The sequence below is a fragment of the Pagrus major genome, chromosome 14 (genome assembly GCF_040436345.1).
Source record: "Pagrus major chromosome 14, Pma_NU_1.0".
Taxonomy (NCBI): Eukaryota; Metazoa; Chordata; class Actinopteri; order Spariformes; family Sparidae; genus Pagrus; species Pagrus major.
Genome location: NC_133228.1, coordinates 13,719,009 through 13,744,875, shown reverse-complemented (window position 1 = coordinate 13,744,875; position 25,867 = coordinate 13,719,009). Strand labels below are relative to the sequence as shown.

The following is a 25,867-nucleotide window of genomic DNA, read 5'->3' as shown; positions in this document are numbered from 1 at the left end:
TATGAAGTTGTGTTGTCCTCCCGAATACCCAGTCTCCTCTAATTGGTCAGTTCAGACATGTCTGAGCCAGCCCGTGTCTGAGGTCGGCTCTGTCGTGTTTTCAGCTTCCAGTAAGCTTCACTTCTAAAGGTATTATAGGCAGAAGTTATGCAAATGTGTGACATGATGATGTAGTGTGATGTCAAGAAGTGACAGAATTAAAGGCGGGACTACTGACAAGCCGTGGACTTTGGCTTTTTAGCTTTCAAAATGTTTTACATGCTCAAGAACCTAAATATATATATATCACTTAAGCACAATGAGTCTCCTTTACTGAATATGGTCTCCACCCATAAGGCTCCACGGCACTGTGCTGAATTCACCACCCAAGTGTTCATTCTGCCACTTATGGTCGCATCCATAAGCACACAAAGATCATTTAGCAGCCATTCAGATCGATTACAGTGGCACCAGCGAGCGAGCACTCGGATAATTTGCGACAACAAAAGCAGATCGAGGAGCAGCTGCCAGCACAGACTGGTTTCTTGTTGTTCCAATCATAACAAACGTTGTAACATCCAACAGGAACATTTGGTCTCTTTTAACAAACAGACGCATCAAGCAGACACAGCAGCGAGTCAATACTTTGGGACTGGAGGTAACATATTCAACAGAATCTCTGTTTTTTTCTATTTTGAACACTTTCCGTTGTCATTTTCAGGCTGCCACCAAATTTCACACCTGCATAGCTGCATAATGTGTGTGTGTGTGTGTGTGTGTGTGTTGAGGCCATTTCGAACAGGACTGAAAGGTGACCCAAATAGTTTTGTAAGACACGCAGCGCTCTCGCCGGGAAAATAAGACACACGCTGGTTTACTCATTACGTGATCGCGGGTTCGTGTTTTGACATGCTGACTCGTCCTCGCTCTCATTCTCTAATGTCAATCAAATGAAATAAAAAGAAAAGATAACACGCACGTGCTGTAAACAGGTCTATGCACAGTTCACCCGTAAACCACAGCAGCCGGACTGGGGTCAGCTGTTGTTTTTGGTGTGGTGCAGAAGCTACATCAGGCAGGTCATTATACAAATGACTTATAAAGTAGGATTAAGAATCATTTGACTGAGAGAGTTCGGATTTTATAGCGTTGCTCCATTGTGATAGAATACAAAAATGGAAAAATACCAAAAAAGGGAACGCTCCATCTGTATAATCTGTCAACCAGTGAAAGCTGAAAGCCGACGCCTGACCACAAACAAGCCATGGTTGCTATCCTAGTTGACAAATCAGTTGCCAGCATGGACAGTAATGCTCACAGTATGAATTTATGTAATCCTGGATGACATTTATCAGTTCCCCATCTTACCGAACTCCCAGAGACCTGTTGGTGTTTTTTTGTATGAGTCATGTGGTCGAGGTAGACGTGCACGCTGCGTTCGCTGCTTGAATTCTGCGGGGCATCAGGCGTAGGCTGAGTCGCCTTTAAAATTGTACTGCAAGAGGGGCGGACATAAGGCCGTCACTCTGTGTTGAAAAGTGGCGGAACATAACCATTTTTTAAATGGTTTTCAACATATGCAGTTTTTAGGCATTGTAATTAGGGCATCGTATGATGTCAGAGTAGACAACTACAGCACATCAAAAGTTAATTTAATCTCATTTGTTAGTGAAAATTGATGCTTTTAAAAAGTCATGAGACAAAAATGTGTCAAAGTCGTGTCCCCACTGTAAATGGCACCTGTGGGCTAATCTAGTCACACCTAGTCAACGGTGACATCTTCAAATGTGTCTTTGTCCAGCAAACAATCTAAGACCACACTGTGTGAAAAGCTCTTAACTGAGCTAACGAGCTAATGACAGCTACAGTGGTTACTTTAGCAACAAGTAAAGCTGTCTGTCCATCAGGAGACTCACAGAAAGCCATTTTCTCCCAAAAAATACGATCCATTTTCACCGACATAGTTGTTGGTGTGTGATGTAGACCCGTAAAGCGTCTTGTGGGAGATCGTCTCCACCCGACCAAGCTACATAGTGGAAGATGGATGGGATTGACAGCGGCACCGTTCTCCCTATGACAAGTCAATGTAGTGATTAATGATTTTAAGGTAAAATAGTTGGAAAAGGTTGCTTTGAATAATAATTTTCAAGTTTTACTTAAATGACAGCAACTAAGTTCAGGCGGCAGCTTTGGTTCGTAAAATGGCGAATATTTCATTTTGTGCTCCGGAGCCCAGTTTCCACTCTGCCAGTCCTCCCTCAATCTCATTTTCCCTCCTCGTCGACTTCATTCATTTCGAATGAGAGAATCCATTACTGCTGCATCATCCCGATGCACGTACACTGTCTTCCAAAAGCAAGTGGTGAAATCAAGCGTGCTGAAAACATCTCATCAGGGAAACCGAAGTTACAACATAAAGTCATGTTGGAACGACGAGTTGAGTTTCATCCGAGTGTCTGAACCGTGGTAGCCTTTCGTAGAAGTAGACACACCGTTTGCATGACAATTAAGGGCTGCGATACACAGGAAACACAGAGTAAATGGCAAAAACCCAACTAAATGTATTACTTTTCTTAATTATCTAAGTTTTAGTGCTGCTCCTGCTGTAGCCAGGAGCACTTCCTCACAGCGGATACGTTGCTTTTGTGAAACAGAGGTGTAAACAACACCACTTATATTGTCAGCGTCTTGTTATTGTACACGCTGGCGCTGGCACACTAGCACAGCATCACATCTCAATTAAAATTAAATGTAGGTGTTGGCTGAGCGGTTAGCATTAGCATCTCATAGAACCCCAAATACTAACAGGGTTTTATGGAGTTGGCGAGCTAAGATGTTGGAGTTGGAGCTGCATACGACAGGTCAAAATGTGGAGAATAACCTGACACAGATATGGCAGAGCCACCAATGATAGTATGAGTTACAACCGGGCTTTTCCTGCTCCGACGAGTCAAAGCGGCCGGCGTTATCCAGCTGTGATGTGTGAAACCGTCGCCTGTGTGTAATGGCTTCACTTGTCCCTTATCTGAGCTTCTATTCAGCCACAAACCTGATGAAAGGCAGAGGACAGATACGATCTCATTCCACTTTAATGCTCTATACACTGGCCCGCTCACCATACGCGCACATATGCAGATAGTACTCACAAGACACTTTCTATCTCTGTTACTCTTTCCATCTCTCTCGCAAACATTCAATTAACGTCTTTCAGGAAACCCCTCTACACACATTCACGGTCAAGCGGACACAAATAAATCCACACATCAACACGTACACGGTCGGCAGGTTCATTGAACGTGTAGCCAGTGACCTCTTGTTCCTCATCGGAGAGCTTGATTAAAGTTAAAATTACTTTCCTACGGTATTTGATCAAAGGCCGTAAGTGCACGTACACATGTGTTTATACGTTGTGATTGTGATCGTGTGTGTACGAGGCGGATTGGTAATACACTGCCTCAAAGAGCAGCAGCTTCACATGAAGTTTTTTTTTTTTTTTTTTTTCATTTTTTAACCCCCATGCATGTGTTTTCCTGGACATTGATCACAGTTTACATCAGGGGTGCTCAAACATTTCCCCTTGTAGGGCCAAAACTAAAACTAAATGGCGGCTTCTTGTACACTTATATTATTTATGTGTTTAATCTGTGCTCTAATATTCTGTCATATTCCTCTTGTACTATATTAATGCACTTTACTTACCCATTATTGTCATTTAATTTCTACATATACATATACATGTGCTATTTGTTATATACTTTATAATTGCTGTTATTGCTATTCTTCTGCATATATAGAATCTATTGCATGTCTTCTCTGCCACTGAAGTGGGATTTTTTCCCCATTTCCAGGCTTTTCCCTTATCCGAATCAAGCACCTGAGACCTGAGCCCTTTGATGCTCATTTTGGGCTATACAGGTATAAATGAAGTTGACTTGACCTGACTTATCCAGCGAGAAGTCTGACAAATCACTCACTATTTTTAAAATAATGCTCAGCTTCACTTTGACACATTTTTCAAGCACCTGGAAAATCTGCTCATCCAACTTTCCCGCTTGTCACTTGCCGCAGCCAGTTTCGAAGGATTTGCTCTATTCAGCGGCAAACAAATCCAATTAGGTCCTCGTTCGGACGTTACATACGGCTCTTGTAAAGGAATCATCTCCAGGCAACACTCAACAAATGAAAGTAATAAATAATTTCAGAAGGACAATTAAGTCTCCCCTCATTAACCATTTGCTCATTAAGTCTGCCTTCGTTAGTCGAGGTTGGGTGAGCGCAACCCTGCCCGTCTGTAGTGACCGTGATATTTCCCCCCTGCAGTCTATTCGGAGCGAAACAATGCGCGCGCGAGGAACGTTCAGAAAACCCGAGACCCGCTCTCGTCCTAATGAGTTCTCCCGCTCGCTGTTCAGCGAGCTCTGTGGCTTCATTATCGTCACCCTCTTAATGCATAATGCTGCCATGAAAGAAATCAACACAACATCATCACACTCCAGAGGATGCCGCCGTCTCTCCTGCTCGCTTCGTTCTTTTTGACTTTTTGCCTTCTTGTGTCTTTGTCCTTGAGTCTGTCTTCCATTAAATCTGGTCTGCTGTGTCTTATTCCTCAATGTCTCCTTCACACTCCCCCCCTCTCTGCTGTCATTATTCAATCAAATGGTCTGCAGGATTAGGACTAAGACTATAGACCAAACTGCCTGACCTTGGGAATAAAAGCAAATCTATCAGGAATTGCGTCTGAATTGGCGTCTGAATTACACAACTGTTTCCTCGTAATTGCATTTTAATGCAGCTGTTGTCATCCTCGTGAATGCCGGGCACCAAATTGATTTGTAATTCAGCGGGTGTTGCAGTGCCTCAAAAGGAGATTGTTCTCAAAAGCCCCAGCCTGCTGTACGTTCCGAGGGCCTTAGCAAACATTTGCTCTGGCTAATTTGCCTAACAGCAGACTGTGTGTGATTTTTATTTCCGTGTCTGTTTGAAGACATGCTGTGCACACAAAGAGAAGGAAGTTTCATACATGTATCCACTGTAGACCCGTTCTCTCGGTGTCACGAGGGGGCCACCTGGGAGCCGGGACACAATGTGTTGCGCAAAAATCCACCTCAAACAACAGAGAGAGAGGGGGGAAGGCTGTACTTAGGAAAGCAATCATGGCGATGGTGATACACAGCCAGATGAATATATCAGAGATATCACACGGCGCAGCAGTTAATTCCCCAGACGGATACAGAAGCAAGGAGGCTGTGGCTGAATTATGGAAGCAATTGGAAGGCTCGTCTGCAGCCGTTCTTCCTCATACATACGCGTACGGATACACATATGTAAGACGTGCAAACCTTGAGTTATAGTACACACACACGAAAGGCTCACGCATGATGTGAGGCAGTATGGGAGAGCGTGGGAAAGGCTGCTTCTGACCTTGGCCTCGAAAACACACAAGCAGAGACGCAGATATAAGGTGTCTACTCAAAGGAGACAAGAGCGTGCGCGAGTGTGTTTGCATTTGTTTGAAAGCCGAATTAAGTGGAACTGACGCTGATTGAATGAAGGGTTGAGATTCTAGTGAGTGTGTGTGTGTGTGTTGTGTGTGTGTGCGTAATAGCTGTGTTTCCTAAATTCCCCGAGGCAAAGTCATCACATTCGCTCTCACCAGGGAACAGCCACCACCTATCAATTTATGAATTGAATTTCATTTTCGCCGTCCAGCACACAGCGTGCGAGTGTCACTGAGTAAAATGGGCCTCTCACTTCATTGTATGGCAAGTGAGGCCTCCCTGATAACAAAGCAGACACACACACACAAACACAGATAGTCCATTAGCGATAGCGTGGATGTGATGTCTTGCTCTTTTCAAATGAAGTTGGATCTGAGTAAGTAAGTGATTGTGTTTATTAGGTTTTCCAGTACAAATATTAGCAGGTGGCTGTGGCTTTAGTTTCCTTCAAGGTGGTTCAAGAGGTGACCAAAACTCTCTGAGGCCCACCGATCCATAATGCCGCTGTAATTACACCAACTGTGCACGAACACAATCAATATCCGAGCGTGAAGCGGTTACTTTCGGAGGATGAGTGCTCACAGAGAGAAATGGAGATAAAATACGAGATAAAACTACATTACTCTGCATGAGTGTTTTCCACGAGAGGAGCAGCAAACTGGAAACGAGCGCCTGTTGGTGATGGAGGGGTTGTGTCGGGCTCCAGGTGTGTGCCCTCCGTGTTTAAGCTGCAATTTGTGAATCCCCAGAGTAGCGCCTCTCTGGTCGTCAATAGTTTCCTCATTAATTCGATTCCCCACAGTGGCGAGAAACAATGCACATTGTTGACATTGCAAACAAAGCTGTGTATTGGCTCACTAGACACCAGTCCAGCTGCTGTTCCACACAGCCTCCTCCTGCTGCAATATTGAACATAGGTAAGAATTTTAGCTGAAACAATTAAAAAATGAAATACAAATTTTCAACAGAATGTGAATAACAGTTGTATTGCGCTGTAACTAACTGAAGTTAGCATGCTAACCAGCTAGCCCTGCCCCATCCTGGTCTAAAGTTCCCAAAAACAAACACTCCCCTGGTCATCCGAACTCCCAGTTTGGACTGCTAGCTGCAAGGCTAACTGAGCTAACTAGCTAACGGAAGCTAGAGTGGCCAATTCCTACATATTGCACCTTTAAGAGTTACTTACAGTTAATTCCAGCTTGGACTTTTTTCTTTTCTTACTTTTGGACTTCTGGCCAACATTTCCAATCAGGATTATTGGGATTGTACTCATCAAGTTAGTTGCTCAGATCTGGGAATGCGGCAAGACCACTAAAAAGAAACATTAGAGGGCAATAAAACACGAACAGCCAGACAATCAGACACATTTTCTGAAAGCACAGAGTTATCCTACTCATCTTTCTTGGTTTTATCAACATTTTAGCCCGTAACCCATTTGTTTTGACCCCTCACTTTCCTTTTAGAGAAGCCTGGAGAGGTAAAAATCATTTAGTACTTGCCAAGAATTAATAACATCCCTTCCCTTTGGATAACTGGTTGGATCACTGGTGGACTCAAAAGTGCCCTCTTGTGCCTCTATAGTAGACAAAACATGATCACGTGCGTTCTAGGATGCCCTTACAGTGGACAAAGCTTCACTATAGTTCACTATAAATGTATCACGACGCTGGTGCCCCATCACATACAGCTGAGGCCCTTTTGTTTTGTTTTTTTGCCCCTGCCCCTCAAACATCCTGAGTCCGCCACAGGGTAAGATGTCTGATCATATACATTTATTTATATATACAGTTATATATATATATATATAAAGTTATTCATTCATTTCTTGCCCCAGCAGACTAATATTCCCAGACGTCAGCCGTTACTTTGGTGTGTATAATGTTCTCATAACCAAGAAAATATGCTTTAATAATCCAGAACTATTCTTTAACTCTGTGATCTATGTGTTTCCTTTCAACGCAGTGTTGAAATCCTAGTGTGTTTGGATGACCCCCATTTGCTCTGTTCTTTTTATATGCTAAACTCCTTTGGAATTTCCTCAGAAATCTGCCGCAGCGACGGCCTGGTTTCCCCACGAGGATTAACAAAAGTTTCATCTTATTACGTCTTATGTCATCCCCTCTCTCCACTCCGTATCATCCCACAAAGCAGAAGCAGTTACAGATAATCTTCAAAAGAGGAACCAGCAACAAAAGAAACACCAACAACTTTTTGTTTGACTTGATTTTTCTGTGATTGTCAGCGCGCTACTCCCTTGGCGGCTGAGCACGGTGGAGGGGGAAAAAAAAAAAAGAGCAAAAAGAAACGGCTGTTTTCTTGAGGATTTGGATGTGGAGTTTTTCACACAATCTGTTGTTTGAATCGCTTTTGTCTGCCGCGAGATTAAAAGACACACACACACACACACACACACACCCTCCCAGTGCTTTCCGAGCCCCTTGTGTTGAGTGGGCGACTCGCTGTGACTGGCACTGTCAGATTAGCCCATTTAAACGAGACGTATATTTATTGCAGCATGTTTGTATGTGTGTGTGCATGTGTGTTAGTGTGTCCTCCATACTATTTTGAGACCCTAATGCAAGCTGCATTATTCATGTTAAACCATGCAGGGGAAGATACAGTCATGTGTCATATAATACCACTGCCACGGGCCCCTTGTTGATATCATCTCTCTCTCAAACACACACACTCACACACACAAATATGCACAGGTACGCTCACTAAATACTTAAGACTCCCACACACGCACAAACAAACGTTGGCACGCTTATCCAAACATACTGTTATATATACATTGGTGGACACGCACAAGATTCACACCCACGCTGACATACAACACACACACACATGTAAACAGACACACACAATGCACTAAATCGCATTAGGCAAATGAGAGCGAGGCAGTGCGGAGCCAGAGAGGCGCTCCTGTTCGAGTGCTGTTGCTGTGACAGATCCTGGCATAAATCATGTTTAGTTGTTGTTGTTGTTTAATGTGCAAATCTTCCATTCAAACCACGAGCTGGTTGTTAACAAGTTCCTTCAAACACACACGCGCGTATTGTATTGTATGGATTTTTGCAAGAAGAGAGGCACAAAATGTGTGGCCACAAACTCACACACACACACACACACACTCGCTGAAAAAGAGCGTGGGATGGATGTGGGTGTGAAATGCCATGGGCGTCATTACTGGACTCATATTTCATAATCATTCGGCTATCCATCAGTCCTGCTCAGCTAATGATGACAACGCCAACACACACTCTCATAGAGAAAACACACCTAGAGAGGCACACGAGTATCCTCCAATCGCACATATGAGAGCTTCAGCAAGGACACACACATGAGAAGGAAACGCTGTTGCATGCATACACATGAGCACTCATAAGGACGCTCAATTAGGCCCACACATGTACTAGAAAACACACTGACACAGAGAGGGATCCTTTTGGGCAACACACACACACACACACACACACACACGCTCATGCACACACAGAGACGTACGCTGCAGTGAATGAAGTGGCTGTTGACAGATTTCAGCAGTAATTGATACCCGTGTTTGGCAGCCATTTTTATTTGGCTCAACCACAAGCCAGGAATGATCTAAGCTGTGCAAGCACAAACACACACAGATACACACAAAGCTCTTCCTTGCGAGCATCACTTGACACATCTTGACACTCTTCTCACACACATGCACACACATCTCTTATACACAAGAGATAAAATGACACTTAGGGTTTCTAAAGGCACACGCTAGAAAAAATGCCACTTTCCCAATCGGTAAAAGGAAGACGTGGCACTGCTGCCGCTGTCGAAAACTCTAGCAAGACTGACTAGATTTTAATTGGCTGTCATCGTTGAACTTTATCTGAGCAGCGATGATCAGTGAGGGAAAGGTTGGAAATGGCATGCACAGAAATGTTCACACAGTAGACAGTAGAGAGGAGAAAAGAGATCCAGGAGTCAAATCTTACCTTAAACAGGCGCAAGATGTTGGCCACCATAATGGACACTGAGCTGGCCGCCGCTCCGATCACACCTACGATTTTATCCGGCTTGGTGAAGATCGGAGGGTCTCCATTAGCACAGCGGACATCGGAGCCGTCCCTCTCTATCAAGGCCTGCACAAAAGTCAGGGACTGCTCCAGTGCGTACGTGTCCCTGGAGCAGGTATCCAAGATCCGGGCCCCCAGCGTGATATTGGGCAACAGCTCGGGGTCCTTGTTGATCAGGTCAATGGCGAACATCATGGCCTCCAAACGATGGATGCCCTTTTCTTTTTTCAGCTCCCCGCATGGTGTGCCACGGTCCCCGCGCGAGTGCACTGGAAATAATCCGCCAAGGATGATGTCCCCGTCCAGTCGGATGGAGTGGGCGTACTCAGGCGCTGCCGCGGGATCTGTTGGGATCCGTTGAGGGGAGGTGACGGGAAGGATCCAAGTGTAGGAAGTAGCCATGAGCAGGAAGACGAGAGAGGGGGACTGCGGGTAGGAAGTCGGGTTCCACTGTGGTTCCATGATCAACGATTGATTACCAAACAAGAGCCAAGGCGATATTCGAAAGGGGTTTCAGAAGGGTATTCCAAAGCTGTTGAAAAGTAGTGCCTTCCTATTGGTCAAAAAGGGAGGGGTAGAGGACCCCAGGGGTGGAGCTAGCCGAGCCCCATGAGCGAATCATATTCCAGAAGAGGCAGCGTGATAAAGAGATGGTGGCGTCACAATGTGGCGGCGATGCAGTAGAGATCTAGTTGGGAAGTTCGGAGCCAGTAATCCACGAGTCACATCTTCAGTGGAGCCTGTTGAGGAGAGACAGAGACAGGATGTCTGAGCACCAGTGTGATGTGAACACCAAACTGCTGCAGGGATGTACGGTCCACCTGACAAACATGTGTAAACCACTCGCGGGCAAGGCAAAAATGCAGCCAAGCATACCGAAAACAAGTCACAAAAAGACACACATGCTCATTTGCCTGCACACACTCGCATGGGTACAGTCTTTTCCAGGAGCCCTGTCAAAATTTGCACTGCCATCCCATAATTGAAAACCCAAAGTCTGTCAGTTTGTAATCACCTCTACACACACACTCATCTCTTGGCATATCGATGAGTGGAACAGCTGCTAAAATGACAGCAGAGAACCTTGGCGAGCCTCTCGGGCTATTCGCGGACTACCTGCTGCAGTGGAGATGAGGGAAAGGGAGAGGGAAAGACGAACAGAGCGAGGGGAAGGGAGGTCGGCAGGGAGATGGGGGAGACACTGACGGAAGAGAGGGAGACGGGGGAGGAGAGACGGAAAGAGGAACCATGTGAGACAATGTGAGAGAAACGGAGACAGCAGTGAAAAGACAGGGAGCAGTGCCCCGGGGCAAGTGTGTTGCATCATTCAAACACCTGCTGTTTCTTCTGCAGCTAAATGAACACATTACATCCAGTACAACCTGCTATGTACACACACACACACACACACACACACACAAAGAAAACACAACAGGTAGATCTAATGTTGACTGTTATGTCTTTGTATTAACAGTAATAAATGTTGATATGCCGGGTCTGCTTCCATCCACTGCAGGGAGTTTGCACCTCTCTCCCCGCCAGTAATAATGTCATGCTCTTCCCACGGAGCTGCACATTAAGCAGGCATATCCTCGAAAAGTGCTAAAAAGTTGGTCCGGGTCATAACTGGAAATTGGTTGTGACAAACTGGTTGCTTCTTACATGATATAAGTGCTAATGCGCCTCCATTAGTCGAGGCCCGGGGGATTTATTTTCTCATTTGCTTCACTTGATTCACAATCCCTGATTTTATTTTCTGCATGGAGACTGTTGAGATCTAAAGGTGGGTTCAGTTTTGTTTAGCCCATACATCTCTCCAGGAAAAGCCAACAGAGCATTCATTATATTACTTGCAAGGGATAAATAGCTCTTAATAAAGATGTAGTACTAGAAATTACTCTGAATGAAGAATTACACCAGACATTGCATTAAATTTAGCACCATTCAGCGCTATTCAAGGCTCTGTGATCGACATTTATATCATTATATAATTTCTACATATTCAGGCCATCACTCTGAAACAAGACGCTTTATTATAGATGTCCTGCTTACCTCAATACACGCAAGCTACGCTATTGAGGTGGCCTTTTTTCACACAATTTAAACGATTAATTAGCTTTGTCGTTCATTCCATTGCTTATCTTCCCTTAGGGAATAATTTGTCTAGGGGAAGACAGACTACCGTGTATAATCTTTAAAATGTTAAAAGAATAGTCGGACATTTTCAGACATATTATTCTTGTTCGTCTGAAGAGTTAGATGAGAAGGTTAACCTCTCATACACAAGGCAACAGCTAGCAGCCAGTTAGCTTAGGGGGGAAATACTGTAGAGGGAACAGCTAGCCTGCTCTGTCTGTTATTCACTTTGTTGTCAAGAGTTAGATGAGAAGATTGACACCAATCTCATGTTTGTAGGCCTACAGTCAACATGAGGCTACGACTAGCCTCCGATTAGCTTAGCCTGGCATAAAGAGTAAAGCTGTAAAGAATTTGGTAGGTGAGTTTTGTTACATTTGGACCGCTGTTTTCCCTTGTTTCGACTCTTGATGCTAAGCTAAGCTAATTGGTTGCCGTTGGCTGCTAGCCATATGTTATATACATCAGTCCCAAAGACATAGACCTACTCACATTCTACTTCCAATTTCAAACATTAAAGTGTGGATCATTTTCAAATATGAAGCCAGGCTACATTCGAGGCTAGAACCAGGTGAAGTGGGCGACTGCCCTCTGGCCCTAAACCCTACGGGGTCCCAAAGACTCCAGGTTTACCATGTGGCAATTAGTTTGTGTCGATATTATAAGTTGCAAATGTATGTTTTTCACACGGTATGCATCACTAAATCACATTCTAAACTAAAATGATGGCCACCTTAAAGCAGCACCTACATTATTGCCCGGCACTTTTGCCCCAGGGCCCCCTAGTGGGTCACTCCGGCCGCGCCTATATCACGCTACATGACGTCCAACTGATGAATTGGAACTGCATCATTTCTGCTGGCTTGGGATCAGACTGTCCAAGCAAATCAAAGCATCATTTAACTTTAACCTTTGGAAAACATTCAGCAGACCTGCTTGATTTCGCCCACAAGGACCCCTAACAGGTTTCCGGGGGCTTAGATCTCATCACAGCGTGAGCCGCCCTCTTCGCTGAATCCATTTATAATTCGATTCTGTCCCAATTAATTCATCAGTTTCTCTCCACTCTACATGGAATTAGGTCAAAGCCACTCATACACAGACAAGCCGTGGCTATGATTAAAAACCCTGCTTTTATATAGGGTAGCCAGTATTCTGCTCGCCACAATATTGTTTATTCAACACTTTTTTTCCCTGGATTCATGCTCCACTTGGCTCAGGCACAGGAAGGGTCCAAATGAGGTCTGGGTAGCCTGTTACTAAGACAATTAAACAATTCATACCCACGCCTGATTACAGTCTAATAGGATCCACATTTGGCAGAAATTGGATCTTCCCAAACAAGGAGATAACAGATGGACTTAATGGGAATATTTAACCTGATGGGTTCATGTTCATGATTTAAAAACAGTTACATTAATCCGAGATGTAAGTACATGAACACATCCCGAGAGGGGCGCCAAAAAAAATCAGATCAGGGCAATGTGTGAACGTTTCGTGACTGAACTGAGGCCCTGAGGTTATTAAAAGTTTCATGTCTCATTTGCACTAACTGAGAATTATCACATTTCCTGCTGAGTGAGAATCAGCGACACCCTTGTCGCTGTGGCTATACTGTATGTCATGCACCTGATCTTGTTCTATCCTGTTACTCTTTTTACTCTTTGCTCCCGTGAGAGTCCTTGTGCTTTATGACGCTTTGCGAAGGCTCAAAAAAAACACATAATTCCTCCCGTGTGGCAGCCTAAAAGAAGGCGACAGAAGGAGGTTTCCGGCACCGTGAGGGTCGGTGGCATGAAGATGAAGAGGGTGAAAGCCCCGAGAGGCTCATCGCTCTTTTTAATTTGCACCCACGGTTGGCTGTCGAGTTGAGAGTTGCCCACTGGTGTCTCCTTTTCAGTTTCCTCCCCACCTGGCCTCCTTGGCCTTCCTCCTCTCCTCCCTATTCCACCTCAACTCCTCAAGATTCTTCCTTCTCTCTGTCCTCCTCCTCTTCTGCAGGGCTCCTCATCTCTCCAGGGAGCTTGCTGCTCTTTTCAGAAAGTGATAGCTTTTCTGCCACCCTATGCTCTCTCTCTCTCTCTCTCTCTCTCTCAAAAGTATGTGTTTTTTGGGGTCTCCCATCCAACAATTGCGGTCTGTCTCTCCTTTTTGGTCTCCTCCCATTCATACCTCACTTTTTCTTTTTTTATTTCACTCTCTCTACCTGTTCCCTAGCCTTGCTCTGATCATCTCTCACACTTTCCAGCTGCGTTCTTTCGATGATTTTGGCAGGATCATGTCACCAAAGAGGGGGTGACTTGATGAATTCAGTGCCACTGCAATAAATAAATAAATATTGAGCAGAATGCATGGGTATATGTGATTTTTTTTTTTTTCATTTTAGCATCATCTATGAGAGAATATAGTCACCTCACATTTCCTCTGCCACATTCTGACTCCTTCCATATGTGGATAAAGACATGTTAATCCCAGCTTACATTGCTAAGAGACAAGAGACAAAGCTCAGGCATCGTTTTCATACAAGACACATCTTCTGACGTGATTAAGTCATGTGTGCAGATAAAAACACAGCCCACAGGTTCAAGAATAAGAACCATGCCAGATCAAAGTGTATGGGTGTATGCTCAATATGCTATAGGCTGCTTGTCTCTGTGCAGCAGCAGAGCTGCTGCTGGTGGTGGTGGTATTCTGATTGCACCCTAATTAAGACAGTGCCATCCACAGTAAAAGAAGAGAAACACCATTATGAAGCTATTTCATGTATCTGTTTGCCATTCCCACGCAATATTGAGCCCCTAAGAGACACATACCTCTTCCCATGTGCCGCTGAGACATTGACTCACCTAACCACTATCGCTCAGAATCCGTGCGTAATGAAAATGATGAGTAGGAATCAATATAATCCCAAAAGAGGGGCGAATTGAGATAATAAATTAAAAAAATTAAAAAATCCACCCACAGGCAAAAAAAGGAGGCAACAGCATTTAGTCAGAATGGAGGAAAAGGAAAAGGCGAAATTATTTTATATGAGATACCTCAGACAATCAAATCCATCCGACAGTGTGTGAAGGGTGAAGAAGCGCCGTCTCCAGCCTCCTCCGCGGACTCCTTGGGGTCCCTGTCCGCCTCGGGCAACTTCCTTGCGGAGCTCAGCAGTTTTTTCTCCCTCTCCTTCCAAATACCAGTCCTCAATACAGGAGTGATATTTTTTTTTTGTAATTTTTTTTTTTCCACAACAGCAAAACGGATTTAAAGACAATAAGACCATCCGCGAGGCGAAGACGCGGAGAAGGAAAAGATGTGAAGACGCATAGAAAGAAGGAAAAGAAAGGAGCGCTCCGTCGTGACCGGCAGAAATGCAATTAATAACCCCGCACTTGTTTAAGGTGACAACAGAGGGAGGCTGCCTGTAGCGAAGTCAATGCCCAAGAATGAGCCTCGGATACAGAGAGAGGGGGGGAGAGAGGGAGGTAGGGCGAGAGAGAGAAAGAGAGAGAGGTGCAGAGGAATTCATCATACCCGGAGTCTGTCACTCATGATCAATAATGATGGTAAAACCCACCTGATTTCTATCCTCTCCGAGCTTTACGCACTTTGCGCATTAAAAAAAAAACCCTTTAAAGTCCATCCACTCGGACGCGCGACGCACACTCCTCTCCAGCTCCTCGGTGCTGAAAGGGACAGCGCACGACTCACACAGCCCCACCACACACACACACACACACACACACACACACACACACACACACACACACTACATGAAACATATGTATCTCAAGGCATCGTGTCTGCAAATCATCGTCTAATTGCGCCACTGTCGTCCGGCAGAGTCCACCCATTCAATCAAGTTTATTACCAATCAATCGGATCGATGGTTTCCACAATAGAGGGCTTCGGTTATTTGAGCACATTAATAAGTCATCAAAATATGCTCACACAGGCGTTGCGCCACACTCTTTAATTGCCTCAACTTCAATCCATTTTTTACTGCGCCCATTGATTCTCCCCCTTGTAAAACCAGAGCGCCGCGGCTCTTTGTGCGGGATGGAATTAAATAAATGAACCGCATCCCATCTGCTGTGTAATAACAATTTGATAAGCCGCGTGGAGTGAGGAACCAGGCAATCGAAACCAGACCCGGGCTGTTCTCTGGTGTGACTGTGCTGAAGATGCGCGCAACGCGAAACCAACTGTAGGGAGGCTTCACCTGAGAGGAGGGACGCGGTGCGATGGCGCCATCTTGTGGCGAGAGTCGCGTAATTGCAGCAGAGAGAGAGCAGGTGGGGGTCTTCGGACTGCTGTCACCTGGGGGGAAAGAAAAGCAGAGTAGGAACAGGAGGGTTTGGAGGTTTTATTTTTTGTCAGAATGTAACTAAATACATTTACTCAAGTATTGTAGTTCTGCTTTTTACCTCTGCTTCACTACATTTCAGAGGGGACTGTTAATTTTTTTCCTGCACAACATTAATTTGACAGAGCACATCATCTATTTTTAAAAATAACTAAATAAATAAACTACAGAATATCTTAAAATTAATTAAAATAAGAACAAGCTACAACAGTTAAAGGGTAACTCCGTCGATTTTACATATTAAAGTGTGTTGACAGGTGTTGGGGAGTACGACAGCATATGTGAAAAAAAAAGTGGTAAAAAGGTGTTTCTGGCTCCACAGGAAGCTGCGTGTAATCTGATAAATTGCCTCCAGATAACACTCAGTGGCTACATTGCATTGTGGGTAATGTAGGCATCAGGTCATTTATTTTTAAACTGTCTTTAATGAGCCAAACAGTGCCATAGTAGGGCTAGGCTGCTTTTTACAACATTGTGCCTACATTAGCCACTAAGTGACATCGCTGGAGGTAATTTATCAGACTTTTTCACAAGTGGAGTAGTGCTCCTCAAGACCTCTAAACACACTTTAATGTGTGAATTTGGTGGAGTTACCCTTTAAATAGTACATGGACATGGTTGTATACTTAGTTATATAATTTGTTGAGCTGTGTACTTACATTATCCCAACTTTACTCAAGCTAAAGGTGTTTTATTAGGTTGCCGCTGCTACTTCCAGGTAAGGGAAGTCAAACAACAAGGCCAAATTTAAGGTGAATAAAACTGCTGTCAGTTCCAGTTTCTCCCCCAAAATCTTTTGTTTCGATTGTGGAAAACAGATTAGAGGAGCAATGAAGCAGCAGCTGTATCCTGAATTCATTTCCCATGATGCAACCATCTTTTGTCAGACCCAACCTGCCTAAATGGCGCATGTGCTTGTCTTTCAAACATCACAGGTCCATTTGAGAATTGACGTAAGAAAGATAAAGTTGACCTTTAAATTGATTACTTGTTCATGTAACTCAGGCTCTCTGTTTTACATCTGTCGTCTCAAAGCCAAAGAGGATACTAAAGATACCCTTCACTGATTTCTTTCACCATGTGTTTCAATATGCACTGGAACTGTCTCTTGACGTCACCAGCATTGTCAGAGACGTCAAAAGGAATGACGTACTGCAGCGCAAGAAATAATGTGAGAAAGTAGAAATATGGGGGAAATGCAAATGTCCAAGGAAGCAATTCCCAAGGAGGCAAATGAAATCTACTCTCTGCAAACACAGTAAACAAACATGATGGATGGAAGTATGTGACTCATACCTGAGGACAGAAAAATAAAAACGAAGGCACACAAAACTCCCCCGTGAGGTTTGAAGCGGTACATTTTTATTTATTAAGTGGTTGGTTTTAACATTCTTGTCACATCTGAAATGCTGCTCTAACTCTTCTCAGGTTCTAGGAGGTGAGTTTAATAACATATTACAACTGATGATGAAAGAAATGACAAGGGAAAAAAAACACACACAAAGTCCTAAGAGTCTCTTGAGGTTTGATTACTGTTCTCTTGTCACAATCCAACAAAAAGTTCCTTCAAAAAGGAATGAGATGCAAAGAAAGACAACTAATGGTGGAACAAGTTTGCCTCATTAATTAATAAACAGTGACAGTAACTAGTCGGACATGTTCGAAGCATATGGTCAACCAACAGTTAAGTACAAGTCAATAACTATTGTGACTATTATAACTATTATTTATACCAGAATACATATATACACGTTTTCAAGACCTTGTTGCAGTTTTCAGTTATAAAAATAAAGTTTGGTCTTTCCTTTTTTCTGGTTTTTGTTCCATTTCATGGCTTTCTGTTTGAACATTAAGACATATCTACATTTGGTCTTTCTCGATTCTTCCCTCCCGACTCATGCGCCAGTGTTTCAAAGACTACCTCTGGGTAACATTGATGTAGCCCCCTTGAAGTCTGAGTACATGAAAGCATATTTTGAATGGAACAGATACAGCACTTAGTCCCCGGAAAAAAAAAAAAAACAGAAATGAAAAAAAAAAAAAAGCTCACAAAGTTTATTTGAAAGAGCCTTGGAACGATTAATGGAACGAAACGTTGAATGTAAACTTTTAAAACTTTAACTGTTTTCATGTTTACAGCCCCCACATTTTGGCCTGTTATGAATCAGGATTAGCACCGCAAACAGCAGGTGTCTATTCAAACCTGTTGCACCTGCTGTTTAGACACTAAAGTTGACACACGTCTGCTTTGAAATAAATCACAAGCACCTACTTTGGTGTCTGGGTTTGAGGACCAATTTCTGAAGTGGCCAAATAAAGTAAAGCAATGAGTGGGGTGTACACTTCAGTAACACTGTGTGGTGACAGCTTTCTGAATGTAGATATGTATCACCTAGAGTCAATGATATTTCTCTTAACACAGAAAATGACGTCTTCCAGTTAATGATTTCTAATATCTTAAGCAGTATGGCTGTTACTGTAACACCCGTCTCCAAAACTGAGTTCACATCTTTTAAACACCTGTAAATATTATCACTGTATGATCTTGTGTTGTTTCATACCATCATATTACAACCACTTAAAGGAGACCTATTATGCTTTTTGTTTTTTTCCCCCATTTCCTTCAGTGTGTTGTGTAGGTTCTTGTGTTCGTAGAAGATCTTGAAAGTTAAAAAAGTTAAAGTCTGAACCAACAGAAGCTCCTCTCTCCCACAGGAAAAAACACTGTTCCTCAAATGCCTCATCAGTAGCCCCGCCTTTAATTCCATGACTTTGTGACATCACACTGCGTCACCATGTCACACATTTGCATAAGTTATGCCTAGCAAATAGTTGGCACTCAAGAACTGATTTAGCACAGCTGCTCTGTTGTTGTTAGCTGTGCTGACTCAGGTGCGCATTATGAACCTGAAAATGAGCACAATATGTCTCCTTTAAGGGATGTTTTATTTTGTGAGTTGCCCTTTAACTTAAATGGATGACCTTGTTTCAGAACATCACTCCCTCAGGTCACTAACTGATATCCTTGTTTCACACAGCCTGGTTATAAGAGCAACATTAGACTATTACAGGAACTAATAAATGGAGGTAAACAGGGTACGGTCAAAGTAAAAGAAACACCCTTCACATATGTTCCTCAGATGCAGTTCAATAACAAAAATAACGAAAGAATGGGATGAAAGAAAACACAACTGATCACTCAAAATCTATTGGAGGTTTTTTAAAAACAAACACAAACACAATTTTCAAGGAAAACTGCAAAACAGGCTTTGGGTTTTCCCTTACTTTGACCATACATTATGTAATTAATGAACATTTCATCCTCTAATACGTGACTTCTGCTTCTCAGTGGCAACATTTACATGAGAAGATAAATTAAGTTTTTAACTCTGAGGCAACCAGAAGGCTTCTGGGAAACAGTCTGGTTGCAGCCTATCCTGTAACAAAACAGTGCTCTGTTTGTCAGGGGAAATGTGAGAGAAATGACAGGAGAAAAGTCATCGATCATAATCTTGCGCAAATGTTCTTGAATATATCAAGTTGTTAGGATTTTTGACACGCTGTATTTGTTGTGAATCTACAGGAAAAACTTCCAAGGACCAAATAGGTTTTGTGTATCTATGTGGGACTTCAGAGGTTAAAGGTGCACTACGTAGTTTTGGGGAAGAAATTTCTAATCAGAAGATAAAGATCTTCACTGACTGTTAAGCCTAAACAAACTAAATAAACAAACTCTCTTTGCTTTCATGACTGAACAAACAGACTGACCTTAAAGGACAACACAATTTCATACTGTTTTACTTTGTTTATATTTGGCGGACCCTGCCACCTTTTAACAGTGTTCTGGGGACCTTATTTTCCTCTGAGAACAGCTTGTTTATTCACTTATGGAAAAAATAAATATTTCTGAGTTTGTATTATCACCTCATTAATATCGTAAAAAGCAATATTCTGAGTTTGAACTTCTCCAAAACTACACAGTGCACCTTAAAATTAGGTACTGCTTTTTACAAAATAAATGAACAGTTTGTTTCCAGTCTATTTTGTGTGGAGGCCACAATCCAGTTCTGATTTCACACAATCTCACACACAAACACTCACATTTCCATCGTCGACCTTCATCCTTTTCTTAGATGTGGTTAATGAAGAACAAAGCAGTACAAATCAGTCATCTGCATATGGATCTATATTTACATACTGTTGTAAGTAAATAGAGATATATACAGCACTAGTGAATCTTCTTTTCACTAAAGTCTCTCCGTTGATAGCAGCTCCACCGTCCAGCAAGCTGGCTGGCTTAATAATGAAACTATACAAAAAAAATGTCAGATTCCAACAATATATTTGGTTCCAAAGCAAAAGGTGGAAATCCTTTGTACTTCACTCCTTGTTTGTTTGTTTCCTTCATCTCTGCTCTGTGCTCCTCTCCTTTCGTCCATTATTTTTCTCTATTGAAAGTTTTTAATTCACTTCTTCATCGTTAGCGGCTCACTCGTCCAGTATCCCCGCCAGACTGCGACTAGAGAGAGAAGAAGAAAGAGAAATGAGGAAAGAGAACAAAAGAAAGGAGAATACAGAGAGTAAGGGGAAGAAATAAGCAAGAGGCAGGAAAAAAAGAGCAATAGTTAGACAAAGAGGAAGCTTTATAATGAGCAGCAGAGAGATACACAGAGAAAATAAACGTGAGGGAGAACGTAGGAAACAGCTGGTTTACATGCAGAGCGGTCAATTAAAGCCTGCAGAATGATTGTGGTTTCTCATCTTTGCCCCGGGGAACAGGTTTTCTACATAAGCATTAAACACACACCTCTCTTGCCACAAAGGAAGCTAAAATATCACAAGCAAACTCTCTCTCTCACACACACACACACACACACACACACACACATCCACAAAATTTGCTCAAAAACACACTACACAGCAGCATCTCTTTGTGGTTTCTGAAAACACAGCTGCAGCAGAAAGACAGGGAGAGGGAGGGAGAAAGCAAGATGGTGCAAAAAAGGAAAAAAAAGCAGAAAAACAAAAACAGCAACAAAAGGACAAGCAGGCAGATATGAAGTGGAAGAGTCGTACAGTCTGTAAACCATCTTGGATTCTTACACAATGGGTTTTTCACCAGGCCAGGGATTTGGAGCGAGTGCTGACTCCTTTCCTCCTGTTGGCCGCCGACGTCACTGCGTTGCGATGACTTCGCTTATGAGACTCCAGGTACAGCTGACACAAACACAATTTAAAGAGAATTAAATACAGATACATGCTATTAAGTTGAGTTTCATTACATGGAGTTAAACTACAGGGATTGTACAGCTTTTTTTAGGATGAAATTCAAGCACTTTCAAGGTACTTAAACCAACAAATTCCTGACTCTCGCGGCCTATATGGTCACATTTAAATTGCAACTATGAATTAATTTGCAAAATATCGTTTACAGAATTCCTTTAGTGTATCGTCACTTGGTTTATTTTACCAGCTGTTCATTTAAACTCTGACTGTATGTTGAAATCATGATTATTTAATCCTCAGTTCATTTATATGCCAGGAAACAACAAAACAACATTATTGTTTTATGTCAAATATTAAACTATTTTTGATTAACATGAGTGATTGTGTAGATGCAACACCAGATTATCTTGAAAATTAAGCATTATTTATGATTTTTTTTAAACTAAAGCATATTCCTATCCTTTAAAACATTTAAAACAGTTGAAATTAGGCATTTTCCAAACTTTCAAGGCTTTATACAAACCCTGATACTAATAGTTAAGACTTCTTTAACATAATGATGACACCTGATTATTATTAGGTGTACCGGGTGTCATTAACTAAGATTATCATCTTGATACCTGAGCTGCAATAAACAATTTTATTGATGAGTGATTAAATTCTTTGGCCTGTACAACGTTATGAAAAAGTAAAAGAGTGACAAGCACTACATTCTCACATCTGTGGAGCTTGAAATAGAGAACATTCAAGTTTTTGCTTGACAAATTATGTTGAAACCTTTGTTTTAATTATTAAAATTGTTGCAGATTGATTTTCTGTCGATTGACGAATAATTAAACGAGTTATCGGCCTGACACAGATTGTATTTTGGTATTGCAACAGCAACCCACACATAATCATTTATTACTATATATCTCTCATTTATAATTTATTACAGACTGTGATTGTGTCACTTTGGATGTGTGCATTCCTCATAGTTTTAAATCTGTAGTTAACAAAAAAACATTTCTCTGAATGGTGGATTTGCTGTGGCTCATTAACCACAATATGTATCAACATTAGGCTGCAAGATTTTGCAATCAAAGTCTTTTCAGACAATTGTGGCACAGACAATCAAGTATTAGAACAGCATCTGTAATACTGAATTTATGAGGGTGGAATTTCTCAGGCATTAGGAAATGATTGCTTAGCTTGATCAATGACAGTTCACTTAAGTAGTCTTCATGAGGGCAGACTGTGATGATAATTATCTTATGCACCACAAGTGATTGTGGATCATTTCTGTCAACTTTTTGTTCCTGATTCAGAGAGTAGGAAAAATGTGAAAAGCTTTTTCTTTTAAGAGTAGTAGTTAAGAAGCAGCAGTAAAAATCTAAAAGCGCAACAATTAGTTGATCAAAGGAAGATTAATTGCCAATGATTTTTGATAACAGATTAATTATTTAAGCCATTTTTCAAGGAAATATGTCAAACATTTGCTTGCTCCAGCTGCTTTTATGCAAGGACTTGCTGCTTTTAATCGTCATTTATGATAGTAAATGAAGAGTCTTTGGGTTTTAGACTGTTAGTATTTTTCACAATTTTCATATTTTATAGACTTAATAATTAAACACTGAAATTCTCAGCAGATTCATCGATAATAAAAATATTCATTAGTTGCAGCCCTAGAATGTAATACCTTCTTGGCAAAGGCCCGTCCACACTGGTCGCAGGCATGGAGGGAGAAATTCTTGGTCACTCTGACTTCAGTGGACGCCGACCCTGTGCTGCTGCCCTCTGGCTGGGCGTCGTGCCGTCGGGTGTGTGGCGAGCTGGCGGAGGAGGAGTTGCGTTGGTGTGTGTGTTTCTCACTGCGGCGGGTCAGTGGGGGGCTGATGGGCCGATGCTGGTGGATCTGCTGTCTCTCCTGCTTACGGGTGACAGGAGGGGATGGCGTGAACGCTGGCGATGCGACGTCCTGCTGTTTCCGAGTGATTGGGGCAGGTGGCGGGGCGGAGGAAGAGGAGGAAGAGGAGTTGGAAGAGGCTGAGGTGGTGCTTGGGGGAGCTGTGGAGCACTCTTGCTTGCGAGTGACAGGGGGTGAAGGGGAAGAAGATGGGGGTGAAGAAGCGGGACGTCCGTTCACTTCCTCTTTGACGTTGCTGCTGGTCCTCTTGTTCTGAGTGGAGCTGCTGAGGACGACCTCGGCGAGCCTCTTCACCGCCCTGCTCTCCAGTTTGGGCATGATTTTGGCGAGGTATGCAGATGACTTCTTGTGGACCACAGTAACGTGACGCAGGACGTCACGTTTGCGACGTGACTCGTAGCGACAGAGAGGGCAGCGGTAGAACTTAATGAAGATGTCGTTGCCATCTGTGTGTAGCTCAATGTGCTTTGTTAAGTTCTGCCGTGAGCTGAACTGTCGCTTGCACAGTTTGCAGAAGAGCTGCTTGAAGTCAAAACCCACCGACAGTTTAGTCATTCTTGAAGACCCGCCAGTGCTACATGTGTTGCCTCCACGCGAGGATGATGAAGACAGCACTGGTGCCATCTTTGGGCTCGATGGGGCCTCCTCCTCCTTCACCTTCAGGGCGTTTTGTCCCACAGGAACAACTTTAGCTGTCCCAGTGCTGTCACTAGGCGATGGAGCCGGACTGCTATCGATGTCGTCGTCATTGTCATTGTCGTCGTCATCGTTATCTGAAGGTTCTACTGCTTCTTCTTTCACTCGGATATTGTTGCTTGGGTTAGCTTGGACTAAATTGGCGCTGCTACTGTTCGGAGTGGGTGCTGTAGTAGAGGAGTTGGACGTCGTACCAGGTCGGTTACTTTTGATGCTGTATATTTTGTGGACAATACGCATGTGTCTCTTCAACATGAGCTGAAACACACAGAGAAAAATACAGATTAAAAACATGATTAGATTTTCTTTTATGCTTGGTTAAAAATGTTCACAAAGGCTCTCAATAAAAGAAGAATATTAATTAAATATGAGTGACTACCTTGAATTTCTATATCATGCCATAAATTGGACATGAAATGACCTATACCGTGACATGAAATTTTGGTCATATCACACAGCCCTTCACCACCCACAAGAACAAAATAAATCAAAAGCTAAAAAAAAGTTTCAGGCTGCCAAACACACCTGAGAGCTGTAGTTCCTCTTGCAGAGCGTGCAGCGACATGAGGCCGGGTTCGCCTGCGGAGAGGCAGGGGCTGGGGCTGGGGCTGGGAGCGGACTCTGAGGTTTGGGCTGGTTTTGGTTTGAAGGCGTTGTTTTAGTGTTCACGGGGGTGGACTTGGAGGAGTTCTGGCCACGTGTTGGAGAGGTGTTGTTGCTCTTCCTGGGGGGTGTGACCTCCAAAGAGAAGGGCTGACCGGGCCGCGAGGCAATGCTGGGTGTGATGGTGTCACGACGAAGGCCGCGATGGACCTCGTCAAAATGACGGCGTACGTTGGCTTTAGTGGCGAAGGTTTTGAGGCACACTGGGCAGGATTTTCCGGTTGGTGTGCTGAGAGTCCTTGGTCGGCCTTCAGTGACAACAGAAACAAATATTATTTCATGTTTTCTTAACAAAAAAGCTACAGTTGAAACGACTTCTGAGAACCAGTCAACAAATAAATTTTTTTTCCTTGTCTCGAATTGTCATGTGTTTGATATACCTTTCACCATAGAGAGCAGGCTTGTGGGAACTGTACGAGTCTCTGTGAACTTTCTGAGCTCTTCCAGTTTGGTCTGGTGCATTTTGCGACAGTGACGCCTGATGCTGCGGCGTGAGTTAAAGTCCTGACCGCACAGACAACAGGAAATTGTCACGTCCTCAACCTGAACAGGAGGGAGAAAACAAAGAAGATGGAGATCGACTGAGTATGATAAACAATGTGGAAAACTTATCATCAAGCACGTAAAAAAGCAACAGGTCTGAGTAATGACAGGTATCTATAAAATAATTTTAAAGATGTACTGAACATGACATTCACTCTGAGCAAACCACACTTTGTGGCCACCTACCCCACTAGTGGACCCCTCGTCTTCATGCGGTGGTGGCTCATCTTTAGACTCCTCCTCAGCCTCCCATCTCCTCTGTCCCTGATTAGGTCCCGGGCTGCTGTGGCTCTCCGGCTGGCTCTGCTGGTTGTTGTCCACACCCTCCACTGGTTCTCCCTCCCAGGCTACAGGACTCTCTCTGGCACTGTGAAGAACGTTGACACAAACAGTCAGAGACAAGGGAAGACGAGAAGACGGAGTAGCCTAAAAGACCATCACATCATGAGGGTCTTAGACAACCTACAAGAATATAGTATTCCTCTACCACCTACCTGGGTGTGTGTGATGGATATCTAGCCAGTTCCTCCTCAGTGGTGAGGTACTGGAACACGGCCTTATTAGTGGTCTGAATGGGCTCCAAGCGGACAACGCAGTCAGGCCGGTCAGGTCTGGGATATATGGCGTCCAGTAAATCCTTCATGGCTAGACTTTGTCTGTCATCACCTGATGAACCCAGAAAATAACAATTCAAAAAAGTTCAAATATATACATTTATTTTATATAAGTATTATAGTAACTAATGGAAATTAACTTTAGTCCTATATTATGTATCGTTTTATAAAACAAAAGAGTTTCTGACCAA

General features: G+C 43.1%; 1 protein-coding gene across 1 annotated transcript in view; it reads right to left on the bottom strand.

Annotated features, from left to right (window-relative positions):
• Positions 1-20,353: 20,353 nt before the first annotated feature.
• znf800b (zinc finger protein 800b) overlaps positions 20,354-25,867 on the bottom strand; it is a 28,776-nt gene continuing 23,262 nt past the window's right edge. Inside the window, exons 6-12 of the mRNA XM_073481194.1 lie at positions 25,557-25,728; positions 25,249-25,429; positions 24,900-25,062; positions 24,382-24,767; positions 22,933-24,114; positions 21,132-21,245; positions 20,354-20,547 (exon numbers count right to left, since the gene is read on the bottom strand). Of these exons, the coding sequence (XP_073337295.1) occupies positions 21,144-21,245; positions 22,933-24,114; positions 24,382-24,767; positions 24,900-25,062; positions 25,249-25,429; positions 25,557-25,728 (2,186 nt within the window). The 3' untranslated portion in view covers positions 20,354-20,547; positions 21,132-21,143. The remainder of the gene's footprint in view (positions 20,548-21,131; positions 21,246-22,932; positions 24,115-24,381; positions 24,768-24,899; positions 25,063-25,248; positions 25,430-25,556; positions 25,729-25,867) is intronic.